This window comes from Eumetopias jubatus, unplaced genomic scaffold, assembly GCF_037043125.1.
Source record: "Eumetopias jubatus isolate StellerSeaLion01/CBP00866 unplaced genomic scaffold, mEumJub1_p1.0 scaffold_3, whole genome shotgun sequence".
Lineage (NCBI taxonomy): Eukaryota > Metazoa > Chordata > Mammalia > Carnivora > Otariidae > Eumetopias > Eumetopias jubatus.
This window is the reverse complement of record NW_028274809.1, coordinates 130,994,843-131,017,947: the sequence shown is the minus strand read 5'-3', so window position 1 is coordinate 131,017,947 and position 23,105 is coordinate 130,994,843. Positions and strand designations below refer to the sequence as shown.

The 23,105-nt window shown below is 38.6% G+C and overlaps 1 protein-coding gene across 1 annotated transcript in view; it reads right to left on the bottom strand.

Annotated features, from left to right (window-relative positions):
• FREM2 (FRAS1 related extracellular matrix 2) overlaps positions 1-23,105 on the bottom strand; it is a 155,388-nt gene that overhangs the window by 9,842 nt on the left and 122,441 nt on the right. Inside the window, exons 8-16 of the mRNA XM_028107332.2 lie at positions 22,721-22,930; positions 20,622-20,819; positions 19,458-19,622; positions 18,736-18,918; positions 14,945-15,075; positions 12,865-13,023; positions 11,087-11,390; positions 8,801-8,932; positions 6,491-6,822 (exon numbers count right to left, since the gene is read on the bottom strand). Coding sequence (XP_027963133.2) covers positions 6,491-6,822; positions 8,801-8,932; positions 11,087-11,390; positions 12,865-13,023; positions 14,945-15,075; positions 18,736-18,918; positions 19,458-19,622; positions 20,622-20,819; positions 22,721-22,930 — 1,814 coding nt within the window. The remainder of the gene's footprint in view (positions 1-6,490; positions 6,823-8,800; positions 8,933-11,086; positions 11,391-12,864; positions 13,024-14,944; positions 15,076-18,735; positions 18,919-19,457; positions 19,623-20,621; positions 20,820-22,720; positions 22,931-23,105) is intronic.

The following is a 23,105-nucleotide window of genomic DNA, read 5'->3' as shown; positions in this document are numbered from 1 at the left end:
ATGATACGACACAGGAGTTTACATGTCCTTACAGACGTTTGAAGTGTCTTCAACAAAACCAAGCGAGCCTTTAAATTCCAAATTTAAAGGGAAAGCATAAAATGCGAGTTTTCTGGCAAAGGTAACACTGGTATAAATTTCTACTACTACTACTAAGTGGATAATAATGGGCAACAAGTATATATTTGGGGAGGTATTGGCAGCTAAAGACACAAAAGCAATTCTGCTGGGCTGTGTCAGATGGTAGGAGAAGGGAAGAATAGGGAGGAAAATGAATATGCTAAAAGAGAAATTATACATGGAATATTGCCTAAGGTGGGGACTAGTGTTGAGGTAAATCCCAGTGGAGTGAATTCTTCACTCACTGGGGCATCCAGCTTAAGCTATCCAAATTACATATTGCTTTATTGAAATAGGCAGTATATATATGCACTGTTTCTTATAGAAGTTGGCAGCATACACACGCACTAATGAAAACTATCTAGATTTACTTTGTTCCTTTGCAACTTTCATTTGAGCAAGGTTATACTCTACGTGTGTTGAACTTAAGCTGTGAAGAAGTCGATTAGCTTGCTCAAGATTATTCAGTACAATCAGTGCTAACACTCAAGTATGTAGACCAGAACTATTCAATAAAAATATGTGAGCCACACATGTAATTTAAAATTTTTCTAGCAGCCATACTTCAAAAAGTAAAGAGAAACATGTGAAACTAATTTTAAGAATAGTTACTTAATCCAATATATCGAACATATTACATTTTAATATGCAATCAGTATAAAGTAATTTTTGAGACTTTTTTTTTTTTTGCTACTAAGTCTTTGAAATCTGGTTTGTATTTTACAGGAACAACACATCTCAGTTTTGAACACTCAATAACCACACATGGCTAGTGCTTACCATATTGGGCAGCACTGATTAGACTCTTCTACCCAAGGTCTTTAATTGGACCACATAGGTTGAAAACAGTAATCATTTTAAAATATTTTATAATCCAATATCTACCCTCCTTTATGTGGGATATGTGGTTTGTGCTCACTTCAAAGATTGAAAATTGGACTAGAGCTGTTAGAATATTATCTGAGGGCTACCACTGAGGTGGATTTCCCACTGACTGAAATTTCTGTTGCTCCTCTTGTTTCCAGAAATATGTCTACATCATCAAGATGGTGGTGTTTGTGAATGTGTAAAGAAGGCTCATAAATCTCAATAGCTTGAAGTCTCAGTAAAGCATGGACTTAGCTACTCCGTGGAGAACACTGTTTAACAAGTTAGAATCCTTAGCCAAGGGATTAGCAGTAATAGCAGCCTACACATCCAGGAACACTTGGAAGAAAGAGACCTTGGCTTCTGTCCAATTACAAGCCTTTCTAAAGGCCTATGGGATCAGAGATGCACAAGGGAGACCCTGGAATGAGGTAGGGTCAATATTGGTCCACAAATTCTTTAATATTAAGAACAACTCTATGGGATATTTACAATAATAGAATTAGAAATTATCTAAATGACCAACAACAGAAGAATGGCTAAATAAGTTATGATGACACACAAGGTAAAATATTATGTAGCCATCAAAAGTCATGTATCTGTTTTCTTTGTCATGAGAAAATGCTCATAATGTTAAGTTAAAAAGCAGTATACAAGATGGCATAAATAACATTACACTGCTACTATTAAAAAATGTGTATGTACATTGGAAAACACTAGAAAATCTGTGCACAGTGATAGTGGAATAAGATTTTTTTTTTTTTTTACATTTTTTTAGTTTCCCAGCTTTCCACTGTGCTATCATTACTTAAAAAAACAAAGAAACCAGGGAGTTTGGGTGGCTCAGTCAGTTAAGCATCTGCTTTCAGCTCAGGTCATGATCTCAGGGTCCTGGGATGTCCTAGGATCGAGCCCTGTGTCAGGCTCCCTGTTCAGCAGGGAGTCTCTTCTTCCTCTCCATCTGCCTCTCCTCCCCACTTGTGTTCTCTCTGTCTCAAATAAATAAATAAATAAAATCTTAAAAAAAAACAAAGAAACCACATTATTAAAAAAAAAATAATTGACAAAGTTGACAAACTAAGAAGCAACATGCTCCAGGTAAGCTACACATTTTGGATCTTATTTCTTATAGAATGATTTACAGTAACATACATGTGTAAAAGAATAAATCCAAGTACTAAGCATAAAATACTGGGATGGAAAGAGATGACTTCTAAAGTATATTCGTGCCCTAAAGTTCCATGTTTCTAAATCCCAACACACAGTAACAAGGAAGAAAAATTATTCCTCAAACCAAGCAACTAGGAAAAAACACGTTTACTTTCCCAAAATCATGGAAAATCATGCCTTCTTATAAGTAAATTACAATTTGATGTTTTCAGTGCAAACTTACTTGGGGTTGCATTTCTGTAGCTTATTTATTCTCCTTGAAGGATGTTATCAGTTGGTGTTTACCCAACAAGGTAAGAGCTAAGATTCTGACCTCACAAGACCAATAGCCAGGCTCCTGAAAAGTGGAATGAATTGAGGGCGTTCATTTGTATAAGAAGTTGTTTTCAAGAGAAAAGTCGCCACCAAAAATATCCAATAGTTTTAAAAAACTTGGTTTAACTTTAATGATTATTTTGCAGCACAAGTGCTTTTTATTGTACACCAAAACAATTTAAATTTTGATTTACAGAACACTGTTTTGTCACACAAAACAATGGAGGAGTATCATTTTTTAATTGATCTCTATTTTTCTTTTCCTGCTATTCATCTGCTTTTATATTTTAGAAACTATTAAAAATGATGTTAGCATTGAAGATTAGAAAAGTCCGTGTTTCTTTTTCTCAGCAAATAAAATTCTTAACTTTTATAAGAATGAGGATTGACTCTTAGAACTCTGCTTTGTTGGGAGTGTAAGTTCTGTGTCTGGTGTCCTCACCAGGGGCCTGGGACAGTCCCTGGCACAGAGCAGGTGTTCAGTTCATATTTCTTTAATGCACGAAGAAGGTGCAATGAATATGGTGAGAAAAGCAGAAATACTCTTGATATCAGCTAAAGTTATAGCTGTAGTCAAACTGCATAGAACTTCATAAAACTTCCTTTGCTATGAATACAGAACTATCTTGGATATTTCAGATGATTCCTTCAGTTTGGTAACTCTGTCTTATAAGTTAAATAATCTGAATGTGGGAGGTTAGGGAAGGTAGAGAATCTTTCTCAGAGAGTGTTAGAAACAGCTTTTCAGTCACAAAGAGAAATGCAGGGACTTGCCAATGTTTTGTAGAAGTAGCTTTAGCCACTGAGAGCACACGAAGGAAAAAAAGTTCATCATGTTGTTTCTGGGGGAAGCAATTACCAGTGAGTAAAATTTGTTTGCACAGTGATCATCTTGATCTAAGGTGCCAAGTCTAGAAAAGACTAGAAGAGAGAAAGTCACATCTATTAAATACTTGGCTGGGGGCGTGCGTTCTTGGCAAAGGACAAACAGACTGGGGGCAGCACTGGCTTCCTTCGGGATCTGTGGTCCAGTGGAGTGGGCAACCCAATCACAAAGCTGCCAGGAAGACAACCCATATTGATGGTTTACCTTTACTCTTCCCCATTTTCCCATCCTAAATTCGGAAATGTGAAAGTTTGCAAAACTCTTACGAAACCCTAAAGCAGAATCTGTTCACCAAGTATTTAGTTTGTTTTCCTTCAGGTGTAGCCTCATGAAATATGTTTTCATTTCGATCTGATCTGCAGGTACTCAGCTGAGTCTGTGGACCCCTGTCATGAAGACACAGACTTGTATAATTTTATCAGCACGGGTGTAAGCGTAATCCGGCAGACATGTTCATGACCCGTTGGGCAGCATTAACTGTCCTGAGAATGACAGACAAGTTCATTTGCCTTTCCTGCAGTTGTATCTGGGACCAAATCCATTCCTCACCTTCACCCAATCAAATGACATTTAATTCACTCAATTAAATATCCAGATAAGAATCATGATGTGGTGAAGAGCACAGCCTTAAAAGCGAATTGAATTTGGGCACATTATTTGAGTTCTCTTTGCTTCAGCCTCCTCATCTCTAAAAGGGGCAGGGGGGGCTCATAGTTATTTCATAATGTTCTTGTGAGGACAGAATTTGTAGAAATATGTAAAGTATTTAGAAGAATGGAGGGCACACAGTACAACATTTAAATAATTGTTAGCTATTACTATTATAATCATTATTCTTGTCATTGGTACAATTAGGTATTTTCTCTTCTTCTCTAGAATCCAAAACTAATGGGGAACATTAAGGAAATGTCTGAAAGAATTATATTTCTTCCACTTTAACTTACATTTTCTTCCTCCTCGCCTTTATTTAAGTAATGTGTGTGTTGGGGGGAGGTGGGGATTTAGGAGAATATCAAGAGCTAGGGGAGAAGTAAAAGTTTAAGCCCAAGGAACCAAGTAGGGGAAAAGGAGATGACCATCTCTGAGCTCCACTCTAAGAATGAGCAAACACGTCTTATTAGACTGTATTAATGTTGAGTTCACACTGAGGCTTTTAAAATTTTATAACAAGCTCCTGAAATGTCAATGATTTACACTGAATCTGGTCATCTCTTTGTATGTTGATCATCGCGGTGATGCTATTAAATTTATTTGCAACAATGCAAAAGCAAAACATCAAGAGGGTAACACAAACTCGTTAAAAATTGGATGGGATAATGCTTATATTCCTAGTGTTATTGTAACAGGAGCCTTTCAGGCGGGTAAATCTTAACTGAAAAACCTGCAGTTGCTCGTTTTCACCTAATGGAGCAGAGCCCCTAGCAGCTCAGCCACAGAAGGGCAGTGACTTTCTGAGCTGGCAGCGGTAATGGGAAGGAGAAGTACTGAAGTTAAACAATTAAATAGAGGACAGTAATTTAAGAAAATATACATGCAGCAAAGTATCGTCAGTTTAGCTGAGCATTTTATGGTAAGATTTGGTCAGAGAGATGCACACATTAGAGGGACAGGATTTGTATTCAAAATGCCCTTGAGACACTGGGGGAGGGGGCAGATGTAACAGGATAGGACTTCCGAGGGCAAGTGCAGGGTTTTCGTTAAGACAAGGCTGTCTGGCTTGCAGATATAAAGATCAGAAAGTGCTGCCATTTTGCAGAGAAGATGGAAAACATTTTCAAGGGCGAAAACAGACTAGAGACTAGATGAGAGCCACAGAAAAGCCCCATGGTACAAAGTGAATGATAAGAAAGAACTAGAACCGAGACACCTGGGTGGCTCAGTCTGTTAAGCGTCTGCCTTCAGCTCAGGTCATGATCTCAGGGTCCTGGGATTCAAATTTAGGTCTGCATTTGCTGGATTCTAATAACCAAGCCCTTCCCACCATTCCACACTGTCTTCCTATTGCTGTTTGGGGATTTTTACTAATCCATGCAAATTTCTGAGTATTTTGCTGCTTTTAGAGAAGAAGGAGATAATGTCCCATTCCTTTGGAGTCCAGTAGTCCCCAGATGGAATGAATGGCTGCCCATTCTGCATCAGCACCAGCTGAACGTGTCAGGTCTCACAGCTCTGCCATGCGGTTAAACTGATACTCAGTTATCATCTCCCTTTCTTATGATACTACTTGTTTTATATTTTAACACCACAGGGATATAGCACTGACAAAATCGGCCTCACCCTGGTTAAATCTTGAAAGACCTGATATATCCTGGGTACCATTCAACACTCTTAATGTGTAAGCCAACCTATATGAACTCTTTGTTTAGTCCAGGTAGGACAGAGCATGGCTTTTAGTTCAAAGAGTCACTACACTTCTCAACTACACCCAACATATTTTAGATTCTCTATCATGACTGCTAATGGAGACCTTGCTTCCTTATCATTTTGACAACTTTGTTGATGATAATAGGGGTGGGGATTTTGTGTATGTGTGTGTTGTGTATTTTAGATGTAAATGTCTGTGTAGTATGAAGAGGAGTCAGTAACTCTAGAGGAGAAGTAACAATAAGCTTTTAATGAAAATATTTTTGACTATGTTAGTGATGGAGAAATGAAGCAGACTGGGAGGGAATGGGGAAGAAACTAGGGAGCAGAAAAGGGGGTAAAAGGAGAGAAAGATAGAAGGTGGAAGAAGAAGAAAAGGAGAGAGAAAAATTGGTCTGACTCTAAGGATTATAAATCCTCACTTTAGACGGTTTATGACATATAGAAGACATCTCTGTACATATACACAATAAATGATAATGTACACTTTGAAGAAAAATTAGTATTTAGATTTTTATAATACCAGAGTAGATTTGGAGTTTACGGCAACAATTATATAGTAACCTTTCGATACAAAGATGTTATGGGCCCACTGTTAAAAAAATGTGTCAAAATTTTGACACCTTCTTCCAGAAATAAACATGAATTTTCATACCACGCATGCCAGTTCCCTCCTGTGCCTAATGACCTTCACCACCAAGATGGAAGACTGGAGTTGGGATTTAGTCCACACCTGGATACCTGAACAAAACCGGCTGGTTTTCCTACCTGTCCATCGGTCCCGATGGTGCCTCCACAGTCAGTGAGAAGTTCTGACATGTCATAGTAGCTAACAAACTCCCACAAACAGGCCTCTAGGTTCAGGTTTCGATAGAAGCGTAATGTACTGGTGCCTCTGATAGATGAGCTGTACTGGTAGGGATGCGTCTCTCCAATTACTTCTGGATTTTTTGTAGCATCAGTTAAGAAACCATGGTGAGTCTTCACTTCAGTGTAATCCAGAAGGTTGGAGCACTGGTGGTTTCCAACTCTTGAGCCATCAGGACTGAGGGTGAGCTCAAAGTTGGAAAGCTCTTTAGTGGAGATCACAGGGAGCATTCCTGCAAGGAATTGTGATCATGTTGCCATCGTCACCAGCAAAGGATTTAGAACACTTATCATTTCTTTATCCTCAAGAAGACAAGTGTTATAAAATACTGTACAGCAGTGATTACTACCAACGTGGTGTCCCAGGGGTCCTCTGGCATTTTTCAGGAGATCTATGACATTAAAGTTAATTTCATAATGATTCTAAGACATTATTTGACTTTTCCACCATTATTCTCTCAGTACAGTGGAGTTTTTGAGAGTCATCATATATTGCCATAGATTGAATGCAGAGGTACATAAAAGAATTCAGCTGTCTTTTATGAAGCCAGACATTAAAGGTATTTTCAAAAATGTAAGAAAAACACAATTTTTTTGACTTATAAGTTATAGCTATTTTTCTTAAAAGTATGTTTTTCCTGTGAATATGTAATGGATTGGTTATTTTTAAATGAATGAAAAAGTAAGTATTTAATATTTCCTCAGTTTTAATTTTAAATCCAGTTCATATTTATAGATATAACTCATAAAAACTATAGGTCTTTGAGATCCTAAATAATTTGTAAGGATGTCCTGAGACTAAAATGTTTGAAAAATACCACTATACAGTGTAAGCTATGGTTTGGCAAACTTCCTGGCTAAAGGTCAAATGGTAAATATTTAGGACTTGTGGGCCATAAGGTCTGTGTCTCATGAAAGCTGCCACAGATGACATGCAAAATAATTCATATAACTGTGCAATAAGACTTTATCATGCACAATGGATTATGATTTTGTATAATTTTCGTGTTCCACGAAATCTTTTGTTTTTTTCTAAACATTTAAAAACGTAAAAACCATTTTTTAGCTTGCAAGATCATATGAAAGCAGGCAAGTAAGCTGGATTTGGCACAGAAGCCAGAGTTTGTTGAGCCCTGCCATGGGCAATGCAGCAAAAAGGACCACGAGAGAGGTGTTCTCCTGGAATATCTCCCTCCTCTTATTCTCAGATTCTCCCAGAGCAAAACCCTGGCCTCACAAAAGAACTGGTCAGCTTCTACCATGTTCTGGCAGAGCTGTGTCTATTGACTATGTCAGGCAATGCAAAGTCAGCTGTAGGAGTAGCATGAGGGACCAGTCTTTCTATTAGGATCTGTTGGTGGGTTCCCCTTTGGCCCTTTGCTGATGGGTCCCCCTTTGGCCCTTTGCACCTCTGAGTCACACCTCCAACATGAGTCTAGAGATAGGCTGGCCATATGTGAGACCCACATTATGCTGTAAAGAGGTGCAGATTCCTGTCCACCCACCTCCCACCAACACAAATTTGGGTTTGCAATAAGCAGAAAAAGCAGAATTATATCTTTTTTCTGAGAAAGATAAATTCTACCGTATCATTCCTAATACTGCCTCATGTTTCTTCTCGCTTAGCTACTTAAAATATAACTAACTACCAAGTCATAAAGTTAATATTAACAATTTAGGTATAGAGTCAATTGAGAAGAACAGAACTTGAAGATGTTTTCTGTACTTGGGGAAATGTCGACAGTGTGGATAAAGTTATCGACTCACAAATTCTGGCCACACTTTCCTATCTGGAGAAAATGAACACCATTTATAAATTGGATTTATAAAATTCCAGCTATGAAACAGCAAATACATGTTGAAGGTGCTCAATGAGATACTGAAATACTTTACTGGAAGTCCAAGTTCAAGAGTTTTAAAGACGCAGTCATACCATTTCATAAAAGCTAGCACATGGACCAAAGTTTTGTTCCATCGTGTTTGGACAATGTATTAAATTTATTTAATATTAAAGAAGGCTTAAGTTGTCAGACTTTAAAAAACAGGATGGAAAGAAAGCAGAATCACTTGAAAGAAACAGAAAGACTTGAAGGTGACATTGCAAAATGAACATCTTATCATCTGCGTGGAGATTTCAGGTATTCAGTGGCATAAACCAGGTAATGAGGAGCCCACACCACTCCCATGGATTTGCTTACCCAAGCCACCTACCATCTATGTGTGGCATCGTGACCGTGAGCTTGATGAGGTTTGTGTAGTCTGGGTCCTCGGGGCCCGTGTAGCGCAGCTTGGCTGAGAACGGCTCTGCCCCCACTGCCCCCGGCACCCGGGGCTGACACAGACCTCAGGGAAAAATGAACGTACTTATGCTCAAGGAACGTAATAGACAACGCTGAAAGAATATTTTTAAGCTAAGCACTATAATTTTTTTTTTTAAGATTTTATTTATTTGACAGAGAGAGACACAGCGAGAGAGGGAACACAAGCAGGGGGAGTGGGAGAGGGAGAAGCAGGCTTCCAGCCGAGCAGGGAGCCCGATGGGGGGCTCGATCCCAGGATCCTGGGATCACTACCCGAGCCGAAGGCAGACGCTTAACGACTGAGCCACCCAGGCGCCCCTGGGCACTATAGTTTTTTAAATAATAAAATTAAAACTTCTCTGTGGACTAAGGCATTGCTAAGAGCAGCTGTAAAAAAGCCAAAGACCCTGGCGTGAGAAGTAAGTGCAGCAGACAGTTTAGTAGCTACTTCTTTACATTTCAGGTAGTTTATAAAGTTTGAGAAATAACAGTTATTGTTCAATGTACTTTAATACGTGCTGGACATTCTAGGTTATAATCATATTTACAAAATCGTTCTAATATAAAATGTGGACAGATACAGTAAAAAAGGACTAAAAGCCAGCAGGAAAAAAGTTAACTGTGGTTTAATTAAGTGAATTGGATGCTTATTCTAGAATAATGTGCATGACTAGTCATAAAGTATCATTATTTATAACCAAATAAACTAAAAACGTGTTCATTTGTAAAACAAAAACTAAAGTCTCCTTAGAATCAGAGAACTATATACAGTAGAGTTTTCTCTCTATATGTAACTTCTTTCGGTATGTGTATCATAAATTTTAATTTATAATATACATACTGATACAAAACATACTGATACTGATATACCCATATACATATGGAAACACATGATAAGATTATTTTCTATCATCTATCTCTTAGTGATTCTCAAGCATTTTGACATGAAAATCTGCCCCCAATATTTCCTTTAAAAGAATTGTGATGAATTTTCATTTTAATATTATGAAAGGGACTAAGATGCTGGTTTATAATTTTAAGGGCACTAGGCAATATATAATCTCTTTTCTATTTGTACAAAACAAAGGAAATAGACAAGTATTTATTAGAATAGCGATAAAATCAGAGGCAGGCTCCAGCATCTGGGCTATTTTATTAATAGGGGGACTCATTTTAAGGCGTTGTTTAATTTTTTTTCCTTTTGGTACCAATGTAATAGTTTGGTCTTAATAACCATGTATTTTAATCTTAACAAAAGAGCATGTTTACTATATATGACATCAATAAATATTCATCCTGAGTATATGAAGGTGGTACATATAACCTTTCTTTATGCAACAAATATACTTCTGAACCACTGGATGCAGATAAAGTTTTAAAAATGGAATCTTAAAAACAGACTGTTATTTTTAAAATCTAACTTAAAAGTTCCCAGGCAGAGTTAAGGATGAGTTTATAAATTGGATTTTTTGTCTTTTCAGTGCTGCTCCAGCTACATTCTATTCTCCACCTGCCATGTGTCTGGGCCCCAGCCCCGGACACAACCTCCCTTATAATCACAAGCTGTGGCCACTTTGGATACCTTTCCACCTGCACTGACATTCCTCTGTCCCCGTCCCCAGCAAATTCCTACTGCTGCGACAACCAACTCATCACATAGGAGCCACATTGTCCAGATCTGACCTTTGCATACCATCCTGCTTCATCTCCTCTCCACTCTCCCTCTCACCTGCTTCCCCATTTCTCTGCTTGTAGTTTCCAGAATATTGCATGTTCTTCCATGCTTCTATGAGTCATTGCTCATGCTTTTGTTTTTCTCTGCTGTTTTCAACACTCCTGTTTCCTGACCCACTCAGGATAGAACTAGTCACATTCACTGTGCCTTGTCCAGACTAAAATTTATATGTGTCCTTAGCTTGAGTGTGAACTCATCGAGAACAAGAGTCTTGCTTCCTTTTTCTGAGTGCCAGCAGAAAGCATAGTCTGGCATATAATAGGTGATCAAAAAAAAATGTGGAATGAATAAATATTTATTTTCTAATAAATATTTTTGTGAAAGTGGATGTCATTTTTTAAGTACTTGATGAGTATTAAGGAATATATGGGGGCATTTGGGAGAACTAATAACCAGAGATCAGATATTGATAATATTCCATGGTATTTCAGTGGTCTTCATGTGAAAATGGCAGCGCATTACCTTCTTCTCTGCCGATGGTGACAATAGGGCTCATCAGCTCCAGGCCCTCATTGCCATTGGTATTCACAGCGCGGGCCGCACACTGCACCCTGGAGCCGGGCTGGAAGTATATGGAATCCAAGGTGATCATCTTGGATGATGTAAAAAAGGTGTCAAAGTCCACTTCTCTCATGGGGCTGGTGACGCCATCGGGGCCAGTGGGTGCGCTAATTAGCCATCGGTACCGGGTCAAGGTGTCGTTGATGTTCTCACTTGCACAAATAGAGCCTGTTTTGTCATAGTCTGAGTATTTAGGGTTGCAAGCCTACAGGAAACAAATAACTGTCAGGACCACAGTACAGAACAATGTGGAAGTTACGACTCTCAAGCTCTCTAGCCTAGTGCTTTCCCTGATGCTTTTTTCCATTGCTACATGCTATTCATGCAACCTTCACATTTCTTTTTTTTTTTTTTAAGATTTTATTTATTTATTTGAGAGAGAGAGAAGCAGCATGAGAGGGGAGAGGGTTAGAGGGAGAAGGAGGCTACCCGCTGAGCCGGGAGCCCGATGTGGGACTGGATCCCAGGATTTCGGGATCATGACCTGAGCCGAAGGCAGTCGCTTAACCAACTGAGCCACCCAGGCGCCCACAACCTTCACATTTCTATTCTAGTCCTAACAGTGTTCATGGACTCTGATTTCAAACAGCCCCCTGCACAGTTCCACTCTAACTTGATGTGTATAAACTTGTTATTCTCTGCATCATCTCAGGAATCTCCGAGATCCCAAATCATTCTTGTTTTTCTCCCTCCCTCCCTCCTTCCCTCTTCTCTCTCACCTTGCCCCCCAAGTAGGTCAGTGACCTTGGCTGATTCTTCTTTTGCAGTGTTCAAGTGGGTGCCTTCCTTCCCATTCCCAGCACCACCTCTCATCTCATTTGGGGTCTTGCTAGTCAAGGGACACACTGCTGCGAGGTGACACCCCCTCTTCTCACACCGTACTTCTGCCCAAGAACCCCCCTGCTACCCACCCCACCAATGAAGCCCAGTCTTTAACATCACATGTAAAGACCTCTATAACTTGGCACCAAATTATTATTTCTGCCTTGTTAATTCAGTAAATATTTATTATGTGCCTATTTGACATAGGTCATGATACCAAGGCTGTTGTTATATAAAAATAAATACCTCCCAGTTTTGCTCACAAGGAACTTAGAATTTAAAGTCAAGAAAAGGCAAGTACAAAAGTAGTAACAATATGCCATTTTTTAATACTATTCTTTAGATGTCACTTGTGTTGTAATCGCTTCTTCCTGGAACGGCCTCCCCTTGTCTAACTCTTATCTTCAACTGTTGAAATTCCACTTAAGCAGCCCAAGCCTCGCCTCACACATGGAGCTGCATCTCTAGCTGGCTGGTGACATTCTCATGGTAATGATCACATCTTGCCCTCTGGTAGAATGACTGATTCCTATATATTTTTCTCTTCTTTATTTTTAAGTTCCTTGAGTGCAGAGTTCAACCCTTATTTATTTTTCTATCAATGGCAGACCCTGAGATAACACGAGATAACACACTGTGTACACATCAGTTAATAAACCTCTGTTGGATAAGGAAGAAAAATGGGAGCTTTATTTGATTAATGTGATATTTTCATATCCAAAGTTCAAAGCTTATACCTTGTAGTATTCCCACTTTCCTTTCTTCATGGCAAAGTCAATGCTATATCGATTAACATCTATAATTATTTTAACTAGCTATTTTACAATTTTTCTCGATTTTGTCAATTTCCTACTCACTGTGATACAGACGACAGGATAGCCAGACATCGGTCCAGCACTATCTCTAGCTCTGGAAGTGTCATCATACATCAATAATGACACAATTTGAGGGACAGAAGGAAAAGTGACATCTGCCATGCTGTTCATTTCTTCTATATACACAATGGCTTTGGTCACCTACAAGGAAAAGATAATTATCTGTGATTATTGAAATATTTGGATCTAGGAGCTTCTATTGTATAGTATGATACACATGATGCTTGACAAGCCCCTGGCTTCATTACGATGAAAACTGTCACATGCAGAGCCCCAGCAGGGCGACAGGCCTTTTGTGGTTTGTTCTAGGTGACCCTGACAAACTTGGCCATGTCTTATGGCAGTTGGGGAGGGTACATGAGCCCAGGGCAGCCTGGGTTGGCCAGTGGCCCATGAGGTATTTGGGTTCTATTTTTTTTTTCTCCAAATTGTGATGATAGTGGCTGAATCTGTCTTGGGTTATGGCAGGGAAGATCCATGAAAAAGCCAGTTAGTTGCTAGGGAGAGGAATGCTGAGTGACAGGCTAAGAAAAAGCAGATCCTAGGGGTCATGTGATAGCATAGCCATGCTGACGGGGATGCCAGCGAAAATCAAGGCTCTCAATGAGCAGAGACCATTAAGGAGGGCACTTGATGTAATGAGCACTGGGTGTTATATGCAACTGATGAATCACTAAATTCTACTCCTGAAATGAATAATGCACTATATGTTAACTAAATTGGCTTTAAATACAAATTTAAAAAAAATAAATGAGCAGAGACCAGAAGCAAAGCCTGAAACCCAGGCAGAGTGAGACACTGAGTCACAGACAGGAGAGGAGTCTAGGAACATCTCTTGGTAAGGTGCCAAGACACTTTGCTGATAAATTTGTCTTAGCTCCTGAATAACCTTCTAATATCTTATATATCACAGTTTCCAAATCTGTATCTACTTGCATTTGTAAAAAGCTGTTATCACTTAAAGCAATTTGAATGAATCTCTGTTCCTTTCACCCCAGAGTTTAATACAGTGCTCTATAAAAATAACACTAAATCATTTTTAATGTCATCAAGACTTATAAAAAATATGTGTTAAAGGTTTTCTGCCCATACTTCTTGAATTTTAAATATGACTTAAAAAAAAAAGGTAAGCACTGTAGCAGGAATACCATCGAGTAGTAAAGATTACAAAATGATAAGAAATACTTAAGGGAAAAAAATCTCCCCAATTTGATCTCATACCAATAGTAAAACAAATAATAAAAGAACTAGAGTAAATTTAAGCATAGATATAATAAACACTGGTCTGTGCCTAAAATTATTTAGTTTTAAAAAATTATTTAATGTTTAAAGGTGAAAATTCTGTGGAAAATCTTTACCTTGAAGAAAATCTGGTTGATGACACAATATGAATTTAATAAGCACAGAACATCAGTATTAGGACCATAACATTTGGTCACTGAGGCTCTGGACATCAATTGATAAAGCTAGGACTAGCAGTGGGAATTTTGAGGGTTAGCAAACTGTGTTGTGGATTAAAATGTATGTTTTAATGAGCGGTAGCCCTGAATTCATAATCTCATCTTTGTGTCGAGATGATGCCTTCTCTCTGGAAATAAATCTCAAATTCAGTGGTTGCCAACTGATATGAGAAAACTAAGTGGGCTGATGTGGGGCTCAGTGACTCTAGTCCCTGAGTTTCTATACACATGATTTTTCAAAGAAAGAGTAATAGGAACAAAATTTATTTATGAGGTGAAAAAGGGATTATGCACATCAACTTTATAAAGGCTTGCACAAAATCCCAGTAGTCTATTGTACACTGTGTGATGCTTATATGTATTTTCCCCAATTAAAATGCTGGCCCTGAATTTTTTTTTTAAGATTTTATCATTCATTTGAGAGAGGGAGAGGGGAGCACAGAGGGAGAGGGAGAGGGAGAAGCAGACTCCCCGCTGAGCAGAGAGCCTGATGTGGGGCTTGATCCCAGGACCCTGAGATCATGATCTGAGCCGAAGGCAGATGCTTAACTGCCCAGGCACCCCAGCTGGCCCTGAATTTCTATCCATATCTTAGTACATACCTGCGTCTCTGCTACCATGTTCTCATCGGGTTTTAGGTGAACAGTGAAGGCCTCTCTCATCTCTCTGATCCCGTCGAAGATTACTTCAATGTTAACAATATGCTGGGTTTCTCCCTCCTTAAACTCAATTTCTACAAATGCAAAAATCACAGATTTAAGTCTTTTACATAGGAACACGTGAAATTTTTGTCAAGCTTTCTTGACAGTGACTCACAATGAGGAAAACATTGTACACTGTGGCCCAGTATATTTGTGTATGCACGCATGTGTGTGTGCATGTGTGCGTGTGTAGGTGTGTGTGTGAATAAAATGGAATCCTGAGTTTGAAAAACATCACTTATTTTTACTGTACACTTTGTATCTGAATATTTTCCATTCTATTCCATTTCATCTGAAGAAAATTCTAATCAGAAGCTACTAAATTAATTTGTTGACTGACAGTTCGAAAAAACACTAAGTTGTGGAACAGATCAATAGTTCTAATACTGAGGCATAACCAGATAAACCGGCCTCTAATTTCCAAAATTTCTGAATCTACAGGACACAGGTCAGGTGACTACAATTGGAGGTATTATGAAGTGTGAGAGGCATTTGCATTATGTATATATGGATAATTAAAGGTGGATATAAAATTGTTGAGCTTTTTAATATTATATCAAATTATATCTTAAAAAGACTTTTTTCTGTTGTTGATGTTAATCTTGGAAACTTAAAAAACTTTTTTTGGATGAATGTGGAATGCTATGCTTCCCTTAATCCTGTCTCTCCTCACTAAAAAAATTTGCTTCATTGTAATGAGAATTAAACTCAATTATGAAAATACCCTTTTTAAACGATTCATTTGAAAAGTCTTCAAACATTAAAAATTAATTGATTTTATTGAACTCAAGAGTCAGCAGCTGCCCATACCATGAGATTTGGATAAACTTTTTTGTTGGTTTTACTATACCTCTTGAGAAACTGGCTCAGGAGAAAAATTAAAAAAATATAATGCATAATTGTTCTAATTAGAGAAGATAGCAGATGTTGTTTCTGATGGAACTGAAGTTCAATCATTTTAATTCTCAGTTATAAATTCTTTAAAATGTGGCAGAAGAAAATGTGTCTCCAATGTGTTTTTCTTCTGCTACTTCTATTTTTTTGTCAATTATGAAAAAGACTTTTTTCTTTAAAATTGAGTAAGCCAGATTCCTCTTAAAAATGAGTTCTGGGGGCACCTGGGTGGCTCAGTCGTTAAGCGTCTGCCTTCAGCTCAGGTATAATTCTGGGGTCCTGGGATCGAGCCCCACATCAGGCTCCCTGTTCGGCGGGAGGCCTGCTTCTCCCTCTCCCTCTCCCCCTACTTGTGTTCCTTCTCTGGCTGTGTCTCTCTCTCTGTCAAATGAATAAATAAAATCTTTAAAAAAAAAATTAAAAAAAATAAAATGAGTTCTCTTTCTAGATATAGCCATTTTCCACATTAGGCTTCGTGTGTTCTTAGGGTCTATTAGTCTTAGATTTCTCATACCCAGAGAGAATTTAGGGTTCTTGTATCAGAGAATGAAAACAGCTGATCATTTCCAGCCCACCAATTTGTTCGGTCTGACCTGTGTGACATTTCATTAGAAAATTAGTTTCTAGGGCTACCTGGGTGGCTCAGTCAGTTAAGTGTCTGACTCTTGATTTTGGCTCAGGTCATGATCTCAGGGTCGTGAGACTGAGCCCAGTGCTGGGCTCTGCGCTAGGCATGAAGCCTGCTTACGATTCACTCTCTTCTCTGCCTCTCCTCCCCATTCGTGCACTCTCTCCCTCTTAAAAAAAATAAAAATAAAAACAAAAGAGTATTAGTTTCTAAAACCAAAAATATCTGGGGATTTCATTGGAAAACACAGTTTTTTTGTTTTTTTTTTTTAAAGTTCTTCTGTACTTTCCTGCCTGGCTAAAGGCAGCTGGCTCTGACAGTACAGGGTTTTCTCAGCAGTGAATGGACTTTCTGGTTCAGTAATGTTCCCATCTTGTCATTTTCCCCTCATATTTCCCTCATTCATTGCTTGTTTTAGCCCTGTAAGCATTCAAGTTTTATAACCCCCAGAATTACAGAAACCCAATTTCTAAGAAGTTAAAAGCTTAAGTATTTATTTTAAATATTTATTTATTTACTAAAGATTTAATTTATTTATTTATGTGAGAGAGAGAGAGAGAGCTAGAGCATGGGGGGTGTGGGGTAGGGTGACAAGGAGACACCCCACTGAGTGAGGAGCCCAACTCCGGGCTTGATCCCAGGACCCTGAGATCATGACCTGAGCCGAAACCAAGAGTCAGACGCTCAACGCTCAACGGACTGAGCCACCCCTTAAATATTTAAATTGTTGTTTTCTTACAGTATACATGCTAGATGATATATAATTAAGTTTCCTCAATTATTTTAGTCTTTATCTGTCATTTTAGATATTTTTAGCACAAAAAATATTTTAAGTTTTCTTCTATCTTTATTATTTCTGTTTATTTGTAAGGGACTGACCTCAATTTTGACCATAAGGGAGAAATTAGAATATGGGTCAGAAGAGATTAAATTTTTATCATGAGCATTATAAACAGCATGTTTACATTTATGGGATATAAGAGACAGGCTGATTTACTGTCATTTAACCTTTTCCTGACTTCATTGGTCAGTTTACCACAGAGGTATAATTTTTATTTGTGCTTCAGCAAAAAGAATTATTTTGTTTCTAAGAAAAACATTTTCTCTTAAAGGTCATATTATCCATCTTTAGAAGATGTTTCCTTCATGTAAAACCTGCTCTTGCTCATTATAGAAAGACTTGTTTTAGATTTTTCTAATTTAGTAGCTAATCAGTATTTTTTCCTCTCCTTTTGGGTTATATGTGATTTATTTCAAATATATTGTCATTCTCTGCATAGAGAATAATCTGAGGATAACTTTGAAGCTCTGCAGTAGTCAAACTTTTTACCGTAGATGCAAAGAAAACAAGTTCCTTTTTTTCTCTTGTCTCATCAACTTTATTACAAACTTAGTAAAACCTATCCATCACTTTCTAAACTTTGTTTTTCACAAGTCTCGAGATCAAGATGAATGCCTGAAGCTCTACGATCAAGAACTAAAGACTGTTGGTAGTAAGAAGTAGGAAACTAGACACAAAGTGAATAAGCAACTACATAATTTATAAACTTAACTTTACACATCAATTTACATCTATTCTGTCAGCAGATAATTCATAGAGCAAAGAACTGACTTGTATTAATTCCTCATAAAAATAAATGGTGAAATGGTCCAAAAATTTGAAGGAGGAGGGGGATGGATGAAAAGCACCTATAAGGAAATCCTAAAGGCCCAGAAAATTCATAGTCTTTTTGCGTGGCATTCCACCAGCCTTTTACTGACCTCCATTAACACAAAATTTTCTACCTTGAAGTTTTAGATCATTGGTGTTCCATAGACTAGAAAGCTATCTCAGCTACCATGTATATTTTGTGTACTAGTGTACTAGAATATTCTAGAATAGATATTATTTAGCATCCGATTACCATAATGAAGGTAAAACCTATTAAAAGTAAAAGTAGACTCAGAACAGAAGGTCATCTAGTCTACTCAAAATTTCCCTAAGTGCTCATGCATAAACCCCGTAAGTCAAAAAGGAAAATTCTGGAACTAAATTCTACTGCCATTATTTTTCTGATGGAGATTAATGTAAAGGAATATGCCTATTTTTATTTCAGTTGGATATTTCTCTTCTTTTTCTCAAGAGTGTGAGCATCACCCCCCTGGGGGCAGGCCCCAGGAACTCCCATACCTTCTGACACAGGGTGATAGTCTTTTCCAGAGGTGGCGGAGCCATCCTTGGTGTGGACTCTCACGATGGAAACCTTTGAAGTATCTCCTTGGCGAATCACTGGAATTTTTACAACCACTGACTGTCCCGGTTCTTTGGGTTCACTGACGCTGAATTTGGTTTCTCCAAATTTAATAACAGTCTCTAAAATTGTGGGAAACGTGGACAAATTAAAATGTAAAGGAAATGCTTTTTCTTCATGTCTAATGTCTCTTTCCATATGAGCGGAACTTAATTAGTATTACACTCATGGCTTCTCTCTGTCCCTTCACCCATCATTATTGGTGAGTGGGTTAGGAGAAACTGAGTGTGTATCATCCAGCTCCTTCTTTGGGAATCAACCAGCCCCAGAGAGCATGTACTCTTGGCAGCCTCTATGTGCCATAAGTCTTATAGGAGTGGGTCCCTGAGAGTGGGAGGGGAGGGAGATACTGCTGGCCCGGGGCTACTTCTACCCTACCGGAGGTATGAACATGTGGGATTTAGCATTAGATGTAAAGCACATTCTCCAACATCGACTTTATGTTTTATTTGGTTCCCCATTTATCTTAGTCTTTTTTCCTATTTCTCAACTGTTTTAAAACCCTTGTCAGAAAGAGGGGATTATTTTCTGAGCCACCTAAAGCGTTAACATAGATGGGTTTCAATTCCCAATTTACAGGCGAGGACAAGAAATAACTTACTATCGGCATCATCTTGGATCCTTATCAGAGTTTCATTTTGTTCCCCAACTGCAGCCCCAAAGGGGGAGTCACTTTGTGGGGTGCCAAGAACCAGGCGGAGCTCCTCTACTTCCTCAAAGAGTGTGTCGTCCATCAGCTCAAGGACACAAGGCTTTTCGGTCTCACCTGGAGCAATGATAATGACAGCACGTCAGTTCCATCCCATCATGACATCCCAATCACCTCCCAGGCCCCAAAGGACACCTGGGCTACTAGAATATAAGCACCACAGGGCATGGATGTTGTCTTTTTCCCTGCTGTACTGAGAGTGCAAAGAAGAGTATCCGATGTGTAATAAGCCTCCAATAAATATTTGCTGAATGGGGGCGCCTGGGTGGCTCAGTGGTTAAGTGTCTGCCTTCGGCTCAGGTCATGATCCCGGGGTCCTGGGATCGAGCCCCGCATCGGGCTCCCCGCTTTGCAGGAGGCCTGCTTCTCCCTCTCCCACTCCCCCTGCTTGTATTCCTTCTCTCGCTGTCTCTCTGTGTGTCAAATAAATAAAATCTTTAAAAAAAAATTTGCTGAATCAATGACTAAATGTTTGAACATACACAATGAGAGCCCCTATTTGTATAGGAAATTTCTTTCTCCAGTGTCTGTTTTTAAGTTCTGTAAGTCATCTTAGAAAACAAGGGATAAAGAACAAATACCAATTTTATGTATGAATTTCTAGCATTATGGTTAGGAAGCAAATTTATCCACCTTGTACAGGACAATCAGAGTTAATTTGACTACAGGATTAGTTTCTAGTACAATTACAGGATCACAGTGATAGAACATTTTAAGGCTCTGAATTCACATTAAAAGTGTGATCTCTATTTCCTTTCATTTCTCTCATTTGAACACTATCTCCCAGCATTGCAAAATCTACATATTTGTTATACCACCAAATTCGTTTTGAATAAACAATATAGCACATCACTGGAAATTAATTCATAAACTGATACAGACACCAAAAAGACCACCGATTCAATCTGTTACAATCTACTTCACCTTATTATCACATAGTGCACACAAAACCACATCATAAGCTTGTTGAGGTCAAGAAGGTGTCTTTTCCTGATATTTCTCATCAACAACTTGGCTTCCTCAAATGCCAAATAAAAATTTCAAGCTCCACCTTACCAGGGAGAAATGTGATGATGGAGCTACCAGTGTTTGGACGTTCCTCAAAGTCTGTCATCACCTGTGCAGAACCCTGCCGGGTGTAGCATCTCACTGAAGACCTGTAGTGAACGTCTCCACTCCTGTGGATCATTGCAACTATCTGCCCGTCATTTTCATTGCCAGTATATACTCGTTCTTTGAATTGCATCCTAGGCACTGCAAAGCAAACAAACATATGGATCAAGATGAACGGAAATTTCCTTAAGGAAAACGGCATTTCAGAAAGCAGGGTTTAGTGGAAAGAAGAATGGAACAGAAATGAAAATTGGATTCCAGTTTCCACCCAGCCACTTGACAATGTTTTGGCCTTAAGCAATCACTTAAATAAATTGTTTTGATTTTCTTATCTTTGAAATTCTGCTCTATTTCATGGAGTAGGCAGATGCAGCAAAATGCTAAAAAGTAGATAAAACCAGAGACTTTAAGATATCTGTTCTATATGTGTTGCTTAATCATGAGCTTTTCAGAATTTCTGAAATTTCTGAATAATTTCTGAATTATTTCCAAATAACCACTCAATATTGTGCACACAGTTAGAAGCATAGTTTACCCAGACCATGTTAGAAAAGTTGATAACGAATATAGTGTTGTGTTTTTTTTTTTTAAAGATTTTGTTTATTTATTCATGAGAGACAGAGAGAGAGAGAGAGGCAGAGGGAGAAGCAGGCTCCCAAGGAGCAGGGAGCCCGATGTGGGACTCGATCCCAGGACTCTTGGGATCCTGACCCGAGCCGAAGGCAGACGCCCAACCATCTGAGCCACCCAGGCGCCCAAATATAGTGTTTTATATATATATAATGTAAATATATATATAAAATATTTTTGACAACAAATATTATGTCTGTATTTAGGTGATACGGATGATGGGTAAATTAAATATAGGTCTCATTAACAATAGGTTACACTCTCCCAAGCAATGTCAAGATCACCATGGTTGAAAATTATTCAGAATTCCTTCTGAGGATGTGTCAGAGAGCCCTCCCATGTATCCAGCAGCTGCTTGTCTTACAACTATGTTTTTGGCATCTTATTAGGGAAATTTCAGGAGTGTCTGGGTCTAAGGAGATGACAGAAAAGTCTTGTGTTGAGAAGTAGAAAAAGCTCATTACATGTGGTTGGTTCCACCTATCTATGGTGAGGGAACTCTTCCCCCCCATTATTGTATTTTTATTTAAAAAAATTTTTTTTATTAACATATGATGTATTATTTTTCAGAGGTACAGGTCTGTGATTCATCAGTCTTACATAATTCACAGCGCTCACCATAGCACATACCCTCCCCAATGTCCATCACCCAGCCACCCCATCCCTCCCATCCCCCACCACTCCAGGAACCCTCAGTTTGTTTCCTGAGATTAAGAGTCTCTTATGGTTTGTCTCCCTCTCTGGTTTCGTCTTGTTTCATTTTTTCCCTCCCTTCCCTTATGATCCTCTGTCTTGTTTCTCAAATTGTGGTGAGGGAACTCTTGAGACACAATCAAGATATTGCTGGCAATCTCACTTTTTTTTTTAAATTTGAAAGGACTGCCTAATTTTATCAAAATGGTCAGAAGTAGAAATGAAGACGTGGTCAGACAGGGTATTGTTATGGGTTGAATTTCTTCCCCTCCAAATTCATAGGTTAAAGTCCTAACCCCAACAACCTGAAAATGTGACCTTGTTTGAGGCTATGGTCTTTATTGAGGCAATCAAGTAAAAATGAGGTCCTTAGAATGGGCCCTATCTTAATAGAACTGCTGTCTTTATAAATAGGGGAAATTTAGACACTGTGACACACACACAAGATATAAAGACACATAGGGACAAGATGGGTATCTACAAGCCAAAGACAAGGCATGGAACAGATCCTTCCCACGCAGCCCTCAGAAGGAACCAACCCTGCCGACACCTTGACTTTGGACTTCTAGACTCCAGCACTGTAAGACGAGAATTTCTGAGTCCATAGGACTTTGTTAGGGCAGCCCTAGCAAACTTATACACGCAGGTCATCATTTTACTTAATCTGTATATAAATAGCCTATGAATTTAATTATCATTGTAAATGAATAAACACTCACAATCTGAGACAGAATCATTTATGGACACTATGGCTTTGCTGGGCTCGCCGAGGGCAGCATTCATAGGCATACGAAGCACCAGTTCAAATTTCTCAATTCCCTCCAGCACCGGTTGCCCAAGGTCATCCAGGATGATAACACGAACAGTCTGCATGTTGACTCCAGGTGCAAAATCTAAATTCCGACTGATTCCCACATAGTCCGTTCCAGCTATACGCATAACAAAAGAATTATTCAGTTGGGGACTGACTAAACTAAACAAAATTATGAGAAGCAAATTATGTAGATCTATTTATGATTCTTTTTTAAAAAAATATAGAGACCAGTATAACATTACAGAAAAATACATTTAGTGAAATGCAAAGGATTAGTATCATATTGGTTT